The 9,298-nt window shown below is 59.9% G+C and overlaps 1 protein-coding gene across 2 annotated transcripts; it reads right to left on the bottom strand.

The window, feature by feature from the left end:
- Nucleotides 1-973: 973 nt before the first annotated feature.
- Nucleotides 974-8,613, bottom strand: YKT6 (YKT6 v-SNARE homolog). Of its 2 annotated transcripts, none has more exons than XM_055696346.1 (8): nt 8,489-8,613; nt 7,790-7,912; nt 4,804-4,886; nt 3,896-3,996; nt 3,225-3,329; nt 2,982-3,047; nt 2,608-2,709; nt 974-2,147 (listed from the first exon to the last, which is right to left on the bottom strand). In XM_055696346.1, exons 2-8 carry the CDS (start codon nt 7,891-7,893, stop codon nt 2,112-2,114), a joined length of 597 nt encoding a protein of 198 aa, XP_055552321.1. In that variant the 5' UTR covers nt 7,894-7,912; nt 8,489-8,613; the 3' UTR covers nt 974-2,111. The 2 variants fall into 2 exon arrangements, with proteins under 2 accessions (XP_055552321.1, XP_055552322.1); XM_055696347.1 differs by having other exon boundaries at nt 8,436-8,528.
- Nucleotides 8,614-9,298: the final 685 nt, after the last annotated feature.

The following is a 9,298-nucleotide window of genomic DNA, read 5'->3' as shown; positions in this document are numbered from 1 at the left end:
TGGCAGAGGTGACAGGGTTGGGGGGATGTGGGTGCCATGTAATGGGGCTGGGGCGTGGCCGGGGGGCTGCGGCCCAGGCAGCGGGGATGGGGCGGGGGGATCGGGGCAATCCAGCCAGCACTGACGCAGCATCGAAAGCACTTTAGACTAAGAGAACGGGTCTCTTAGGGGGCACAGGCTGCTCCGCCGGGTGCTGGGCGTCCCCCGCTGCTCCCCCCACCGCACAGGGGCACCGGGCAGCGCTCCCAGCTCCGGCCGAGGGTGTTTACTACCCTCCTGCCTCCCTTCCCCCCAGCCAGTGCTCAGGGGGACCCCATCTCCCCCCCGTTCTTCTTCCCTGGGGGAGGCATCACCCACTCTGGGCACTCTCCAGCTCGGCCACGCATTTTCCCTGGGGCTTCCCCTTCCTCCACCTCTGCGTCCGGAGGCACCGTGTGTTGCTGGGGGCTGTTTTTGGCTGGGGGGGGGGGGGGGGGGGAAGGGCTGGGGGATATCTATTTCTTTTTTTAATTATTATTATTTTTTTCTGCATGCCCTTTGCGCGGGAGCAAACCTCGGGCGCTAATGCTGTATGTCGAGGAGCTGAGCTGAGCTGTTACTGTCCCATGAATGCTGGTGGATCGTTGCCAAATTTTTCTCTTCTCCCCTTTTCTCTCATTCTTTTTCCGTGTGTCGTCCCCGCCCCCCTCCCCCCCCCCCCCCCCCCCCGGCACATCCCTGTCCCCCCAATCCCTTTGTCTTTTCTTTCTGAGCCTTGTAAGTGTATAAGATGACTCTGATTTTGTTTTTGTCTCGGGAAAACTGCAAATAAATTATGAGGAAAAACAACTGACCAAAAAAAGTAGCTGGAGGGAGAAGGCTGAGTAAATCCCTACATGCTGGTTTGCCCCCAGGGCCCATGGGGATGCCCCTCCGGCCCTGCCCGGCCCGATTCCCACCCAGGGAAGCTGCAGAAAGAGTCGGAGCCGGCCGACAACTGCCAAAGACAACTTTATCCCCACCGGCCAGTGTGGCCAGCAGCACAGAAACAATAGGCAACACCGATCACGATACAATCTCAAGCAAAAGCTTTTTCCCTTCCAAAGGAGGAGGAAGAGGAGGCAGCGAGGGCTGCTGGGCGCCCAGCGAGCCCCCCCAGGCTGATGGCAGCAGGGGAGGGGGTCTCTGAGCCACAGGGAAGGCAGGTGAGCCCCCCCAGCTGCCCCTCGGCCCTGCTCCCCTCCTGCCAGCACAGCAGCCCGAGCACTGGGGCTGGTTTCTGCGCTTGCCCCAGCTTCCCTCTCCCCCCAGCAGCTGGTGAACGGTGGGGCGCAGACAAGTCCCCGGCCAGGGCAATGGGGGACAGACCCCCCAACCCACGGAGCCAGGCAGGGGGGCCGCAGGCTGCCCAGGCCTGCCCTGTCCCCACTCGGCTCCTTCCCACACCTCCACCGCAGCCAGAAAAAGGGCCCTGGGGCAGCCCCCTCCCTGTCACCCACTCAGCCCTGCTCCTTCCCTGGGGATGGAGGCCAGCGAGTAGGCGCTGGGGGCACAGCTTCCAGCTCACCGCCATTGGGAAAAGCTGCCCAGGGAGGCAATGGGTGATAATCCAGCAGCGAGCATCCCCCACCAGAGGAAAGCGCCTCTTCTTCCCTTCCCACTCCCCCTCTCCCACCCCCCGGGCTCACTCTTAGGACACAAATACATAAAAGACCCACCCCGGCTCCCCAGGCAGCCCCAGGCATGGCGGCGGGAGCCCCGGTTCCTCTCTCCCTGCCTCCCCCAGGCCAGTAGTGCCAGGATGCCGAGGCACTGGCTAGTGTTACAGGTGTAAAGGCAGGGGAGTGCGTGTGGCTGGGCGCCCCATGGTCCAAGCCACCCTCGGGAAAAGCAAGGGCAGCGGGTCTCCGGTGCTCCCCCCACCCCGTGGGGTGCCGGCCCAATGCCAGGCTCGGCATCCCCTCCAGATGAAACAGTCACATAAGCCTGCAGAGCCGAGGAGGCCCAGCCCTGCCCCCCACGGCACAGCCCAGGCCTGGGAACCTGCCCTGGGCTTCTGCTTTCTGTCCTGGCTGAGGTCCGAAGGGGAGCGAAGGCCTGGTGGTCCGGAGCAGGAGACCCCAGGGTCCGCGTCACATGATTTCACAGCAGGAATTCTGCTTTCGGGCCTGGGAAGAAAAGGAAAACCAGCAGTGGCACTCACTGCAGCTCTCCAAGGGCCACGGGGGGCCCACACAGTCCTCCTCCCACTAGAGGAAGCCAGCACAGTCCCAGCCCTCACGGCTCACCACAAAAGCAAACACCCTGTGCCCCGGCGCTGAAGGCTCATGGCACAGACCTGACCCCCTCAGCCGTCACCTCAGCCAGAGCCCACACCAGCAACCGCCGCAGCTGGGATCGGCATCACCCGCCACCAGCTGCAGGGCAAGATCGAGGAGCTGAGGAGCTCCGCAGCTGGAGTTCGGGCAACCACGCTCCCCTGGGTCAAAGCAGCTGCACCAGCAGCCGGCGATCCTTGCCTGCCACCCAGGTCCCCTGGCCCGGGGATTTATTCTGCCCAGCCCCAGGCCATCCCTGGCTCCTGAGGGAGGAGGGTGACCCTCCCCGGGGATGAAAACCTGCACTCACAGTTTTGTAGAAGGCTTTGGACTGTGCACCAAGCACCTCTGATTTGGAAACCAAGTCATCTAGCTTCTCCCCTCGCTCCAGCAGCGACTCCATGGTGTTGTGCTGCCGAAAAAAACAAATGCTGACTCACGGCACTGGCACCTCCTTGCTCGCTCCCCAGCCCCAAGCAGAAGGTGGAGGTGCTGGACCAGCCCAGAGGGCCAGGAAGGGCAGAGGAAGCTCCCAAAGCACCAGGAATGTCTCCAGGGAATGGAGAAGACAGGACAGCCCCGTCGCCTGGAAGGCCACCCTACACCCCAGCCCCCCAAAACGGGCACCCCTGCACAGACATGGCAGCTGGAGCGTCCTGGCCATGGGCCCAGTGTCCTTCTCACCAGGATGATTTTGGTCTCATCCAGCTCCGCCTGCACTCGGGTCATCGGGTCGGCATCACGGGGGTTCTTGGAGAGAAACAACAGTGTTGGCACTGCCACCACGGGCATGTCGGCATCCCCTGGGCCATGGCCCCGCGGCGGCACAGGCACTACCCGTGCTTCCACCTCCAGACCTCATATTCCCCAGCCTCTGCACAGGACCCCTCTTCCCCACCACCCTGTGGTGGTCCCGGGAGGCTGTACCTGGTATTTACTGAGGTATCCATCCAAGGCTGCGTAGCTGATTGTTGCTGGGGATCCTGAAGGCCAGTCTATTTTGCTGACCTGCCTGGAGAATTCATCCAGCACCTGCGACATAAGGAAGTGGGCAGTTACTGCCCAGCAGTTATGCCTGTGGGCTCACAGTGACCAGAATCTCCTCATAAAAGGAGATTTCTTTCCTCTTCTTTGTTCCCTTTTGAACAAGCCAAGGTAAGAAACAGAAACCAACCTCTCGGACAAGCGACTGACAGAGTGGTGCTGACACCAGGTAGGGGTGGCTGTCCCTGACTGTCCCCAAAACCCTGCACCCTGCCAGACACATAATCACCAGTTTTCAGCAATGCCGGGAGCGTGGCTGCAACCAGTTTTCCCTCATACAACCCAAGCTAGCCAAGGACGACGGAGTGTTTGTCCTGGGCTGGCAGCAGAGTGGAGCTGGGACTAAGTCCTGGCATGCAAAGCCAAGGCACTGCATGGCTCAGAAGTCTTTGGGCCAGCCAGATCCCGCTCAGCTCATCTCCCATGTCCCCCCAGCTAACGAGCGGGAGGGTCATTTCCTCGTCACAGCATGAGCAGGAGATCAGAGAGGTCCCCAGAGCAGCCCCAATGCACAGCCTGTTGCCCCTGGAGCCACTCCCAGCCCGCGCGCTCACCTTGTCCAGCAAGGTGAAGCAAACTCGCTGCGGATATTCATTATCTGCAATCACCACTCCAGCCAGCCCGTCATTCCGGACATACACGTGGCAGAGGTACTCTGGGCAGAGAATTCATGTCAGAGAGGCAGCGTGAAGGTCCAGAGCCTCCCCCAGCACCCGCCACCTCCTGCCCAGCCCCTGCAGCTCTTCCACATTGCCCTGGAAGTTTTAATTCAGTGACCGCATTTCACATGATTTCATTAGGAGAGTGGGAAGGGCTCAAGGGAGAATCAAAATCAGCCCCGAGTTGTGCTTCAGCAGGTTACCGCAGCCTAGCCACGTGGTACAGGACATGACATGAACATTCCAGGGCAGCAGGTAGTGCCAGAGTTAAACACAAACCAGCAGGGGAAGCACTCGGCCTGATTTTAATAAATAACGACCAGTCACAAGGCTGGAGTGTTATTAAAGAGGCTGCAGTGGCCAACTCCAGGCCGCACCCTGCGCATCCCAGGGTTTGGGAGGCACGTGGAGCCGTGGAGCAGGGTGGGGAGGCTGGAGGTGCAGCCAGAGATCAGGGTACGGAGCCCAGGCTTGCACGGCAGGGCTCAAGGGACAGGAGGCTGTGCCAGCACAGCTGCCCCTCGGGGCATTGCCGCTGTGTGGGACAAGACAAACCCAGCGAGCAGAGGGTGCGCAGCCTGACAGCTCTGAGCCTTCCAAGGGCGGCCGGAAGAGTAACGAAACTTGAAGGCAGCAGCTGGCTGCCAGGCACGTCCCTGGTCCTCCTGTAACCTCTCTTGCGGGGCGGGCTGGCTTCTCGCCTAGCTCAACAACCTCACTTTGAGGTCTCATTTTTTTATCATAAACAGACAAGCAACAAAGCACGTGCAGCTGCATGTGCTGACCCTGGGTTATCCTCTTACCTTGCTCCTTGACGGAGGCTCTGCTGCCCAGCTCCGAGCGCTCCACAATCAGCTGGCTCGTGAAGGTCATGAATTCCTGCACGCTGCAAACACAAAGCGTTGGCACTCGAGTCTGCGAGGGGTCCCAGGTCTGTGGGAGCTGCACGTGCTCCAGGGAGCTACAGGGGTGCTGGCGCAGCAGCCATGGGGATGATAGTCTGTCCCGCAGGTCACCAGTGTTTTGGGTGAACTGAAACCCTTCCCCACAACTCCACTGCCACATTTGGGTCATGGTGACATGGCTGAGCTGTGGGTTTTCCTCGAGGAAGAAGCCAGACCCTGCACACACACAGAGCTGCAGCCACCACGCAACAACTCCAGCTTTGCCACGTCCTGGGGAGCGCCCGTGTTCCCCATCCACGGCGAGAGACTCGCAGCCCTGGACACAACTTGCTTTTTGGTGATTTAGCAGGACATAAACCACCACTGACCCACAGATCTGCCTGTCTAGTGCCTGATGAGTGGCTGCGCCCTGCTCTAACGCAGTGAGGGGCTGCAGGGGTGCTCCGGCCCCTTCTCCTGTGGGAGTCTTTTTCCTTGGGGCCCCTGGGGCCCTCACCTGAATCCCACGCAAGGTGCCGGCATCCCAGGAAAGCTGTTTGACCTGCAGACACACCTCAGCTACCTACCACTTTGAGCCAAAATTAAGGAACATCCTTAAGCCAAACTTGCTCTAAAGGCTGGAAAACATTCCTGAGCCCAGGCTCGAGTCCTGCCAAACAGGCTTCTCGCATAAACCCTCCTCTTCACCCCACAGTAAAAACAGAGGCCAAAAATCATGAGCACGTGCAAAATAAATCTGTTCCAAACACACACGGTCCTGGGCACACCGGGATTAATAAACATGAGGTGACAAATTCCCCACTTCAGCTAGGAAGTCCCAGGAAGAGAAACCTGTCAGAGCTCAGATTACAATTTGCTCAAACACCCCCTGCACCAACAGCTCCCGCTCAGGAGCTTCATATGATGTGGCGCCGAGGAAACGTTAACAAAAGCAGACACCGGCACAGCAAAGGCCGCAATTTCCTCACTGCCTTCCACCACCGGAACCAACTCCAGAACGGGGATTTTCTTCTCATGGTTTACATACTCCTTAGGGGGTTTTGCATTTCTCCCAGCCTGGACACCATGCAATCAGACACCAGCTCCACTGAAACTCCGAACTGTCGGGTTTCCAGGCACTGCAGAGAAAAGACCAGCCCAAAGATTTCTTAATCCAACTTCAGCAGAAACAAGAGGACCGACACGTTCCTCCTGGTGTGGGAGACCTGCTGGCAGCCACAGCCCCCACTGTCACAATTCTTCACAGTATTCCTGGAGGAATCAGCCACCGAAGACTTCATTCCCTCACACTGTGTTCCTGACTCTCCCACATTATGTGGCAGATGTTTGACAGCAGACACTGCGCGCTGGCATGGCCAGGCCAGCCCCATCCATCTACCCAGCAGGTTCTTACAGCCCCCAGGAACCACAACCCTATTTATCCCAGATCCAAACGAACTCCCTGGTAACTCCACAGCCTCAAAAAATGTGCATGCAGGATTTTTAACCCAAACTTAAGTTAGTCACACCTCATACATCACACCTAGGCTGTGCTCACACAGGTACCGAGGTGAACAAAACGCCCCTCCGAGCATGACCCGGGAACCAGCCCAGGACAAGGATTAACCACTGGAGAATAACAAGCACAGACAGCCCCACCCCCCCACCCCCAACATCATCGCTGCTCCCAACAAACCAAGAATGTTTTAAGCAAAGAAACAGCCCTCTGTCAGGGAAGCAGCTCTTTCAGCTGTACCTGACAGCAAAACCACACAGGGAACCTTCTCAGGATTTGGAAAACAAAGAACTGTGACTATGAAGTCGTTTGGGTTTTCAAAAGATTACTTCACCCGCTGCAACCCATCTTGGAGCACATGTGTTGGCAGCGCTGGCACAGCTCCTTTATCCCTCTTGCACATTTAGCTAAGAAAGTATTTTTTAAGACAATCTTACTTCAGCATGTTCCCTTTACCACTGGGATTGCAGAACCAAATGTGCTCAAGGCTCCATAAGATCTTGGCAGGGATGGGGCATGAAGTCCCATAGGTGAGTATTTCCTAAGGCCTTTATCGTCTGGAGTCAGGGGCTGGGAAACGAGTGGTTTCACAACATGCGCCTGCTTGATTTTAAAACTTTGAGAGGCTTTTTAGGAGCTCGCCTCAGCTGCCAGCTCAAGGGCAGCTGCTGAGAGCGCTCCGTGATCTGGCTGTGTGCACGGAGCAGGCAGCAGGACACCCGGGAGCTCAGATCAGTGTTCTGGGCTAAACCGGCTCACCTGAAGCAGTCAGAATAACCCAAGCAGAGGTTTGTGGGCTGGGAAAAGTTTAAGATTAGACCAAGCACCTAAATGAAAAGATACCGGAGGTGTCAGGAGAGCCTTGTAAGTCTGACACAAAGACAAGCCTCCCACTCGCCTCACACCCCAGGAGCTGCCGTGACTACCCAGCTTCGGCACTCACTGCAAGGGAGAATGGCTGACTTGAGCACTCAGGGTGTTTCCTTGCAGCCAGATTTTATCACTTGGCTACAGTGGATGATTTACCGAGTCAAACCTGACCTCCAGCTGCTGCTGGTCCTGGGTGGCTCTTAGGGGAAATGAGGTTTCACCCTGTTCCAGAGGCTGCAAGGTTGCTCAAAGTGGATTCTGCAGCACTGAATCATGTGTGCTGGGTCACATCTCCCCAGGAGAGCATCTCTGGTGGGTTTATCCCTTAGGAAAAGTCAGTTAAGAGCTGCCACTGCATCCCTGGTGACACAGGAGCAGAACGGGGAAGAAAACCCACCAAAAGCTTTTACACCCTCTCCCCAAGGTCCTGCCCGAGCCACGTGCCAGCCTCACAGGGCACAGGCGAGTTTCCTGCCCCCAGATCCCCCCCTGGGAGGTTCTGTCACTCCAGGCACCCACCTGGACCTCTGGAAGAAGTTGAAAGTGGACACGTCATAGGCAGCTTTCAGTAAATGCACTTTGGGGTCGCCTTTGTAAAGGACACTTAGGCTGTAGAGCCTCATCTTGGAGTCTCCCGCTTCCCTGAGGAGAGGAAGGAAACCCGGGGGATGAGAAAGGGGCCAGGCTGCCGCCAGGCTTGGAAACCAAGCAGCTGGTGAGACCCTTCCCGAGCAGCTGGGCCTTTCTCCCAGGCCTCACCAGGACCCTCCTCCTGCCCCTGTGGCTGGGGGTCCTCTGCATCACCCAGTCCCTTCCTCTGTCCTTTAAATGCCGGCCCGAGGCAACCTGCACCCACACGCCTGCCTGCTGACACCCCCAGGGCCTGCCCTGTCACCCCGTCCCATGCCTCCCCCAGGCTCGCCTGGCCACCAGCCCTGGTCCCTTCAGCCGGGACACCCTGGCAATGACCCCCCACGCTGGTGTGACCTCAAATAGCCCAGTCCTGCCCTGTATAACCCAGTTCTCCCCAGTATAACCCAACTAACCCAGTCCCCACCCCTCCAACATAAGCCAGCCCAGGCCCCCGGCGGGCCCGGCCCCCAGTATGACCCAGCGGGCCCAGCCCCCGGCCCAGCCCCCGGGTCCAGCACGAGCCACTCCCCACCCAGTACGAGCCAGGCCCACACCCCGGTCTCCCCCCGGCCCGGCCCGCAGTACCGGCGGTTCCGGAAGCAGCTGGGAGAAGGCGACGGCTAACGAGGGGGGCGGGGACTGAGCGCCACCCGGAAACAGAAGCGCCGCACCCGGAAGTGACACCCGCCCCAGACAACTGCCACGGGGCCTCGCCCACTCTGCGCACGCTCTGACTGCGCTCCGCCCCCTCAACCTCTTGACCAATAAGCGCCTGTCTTCCCCAGCCCCGCCCACCTCCGCTCGCGGCCCGCCTTCTAGCTGGGCGGCCAGTCAGGGCTGTCCTGGCGTCATGGGGCGGGGCTTCTTCCTCAGGGCCTCCAGCAGAGGGCGCTCTATCCCGGCGTCCTTTGCGCGGGGGTGCGAAGAGGACGGGGCCTGGGGGCCCCATGGCTGGGCGGGGGCGGCTCCGTGGGGCCGGGGTCTGTCAGTGGCGCGGCCTCTCCCCGTGGCATGGGGCCTGCGCGGGGGGTGGGGGTGTCTCTGGGGGGTGGGCCTCTCTCCTGCCCCAGAGTGGGCCCCGCTTGGGGGGCCTCTCCCCACAGTGCAGGGACCCCTGGGGCGGCTGGGGACCCGTCCGTGGGGCTGTACTGTCCTCCACAGTGTGGGGGCTGGCTGGTGAGGTGGGGGTGCATCCCCCAGGGGGTCTGGGCCCCTCTGTGGGCTGAGGACCCCACTATAGGGCCTGCTCCCCTCACAGGGTGGGCACATGTTACCAGAGCTGCCCCCCCCCAACACAGCTGCCCCCCCCAACACAGGGCTGGGAGCAGGGTGGGGATGAGGCGCTGTGGGGTGACCCTGTCCCCCCCGCCAGGCCCTGCCGTGACACCCCCAAAC

This window comes from Falco cherrug, chromosome 18, assembly GCF_023634085.1.
Source record: "Falco cherrug isolate bFalChe1 chromosome 18, bFalChe1.pri, whole genome shotgun sequence".
Lineage (NCBI taxonomy): Eukaryota > Metazoa > Chordata > Aves > Falconiformes > Falconidae > Falco > Falco cherrug.
This window is presented reverse-complemented; position numbering and strand designations above follow the sequence as displayed.

Bases quoted from the DNA above. Each gene is read 5' to 3' on its own strand.
- YKT6 (XM_055696346.1), bottom strand. From the start codon at position 7,893: ATGAGGCTCTACAGCCTAAGTGTCCTTTACAAAGGCGACCCCAAAGTG. The intron at 4,887-7,789 runs GTGGGTGCCTGG...TTGTGTTTGCAG, and splicing joins AACTTCTTCCAGAGGTCCAG to CGTGCAGGAATTCATGACCT. The intron at 2,710-2,981 runs GTGAGAAGGACA...TTTTTTCGGCAG, and splicing joins ATGAGACCAAAATCATCCTG to CACAACACCATGGAGTCGCT.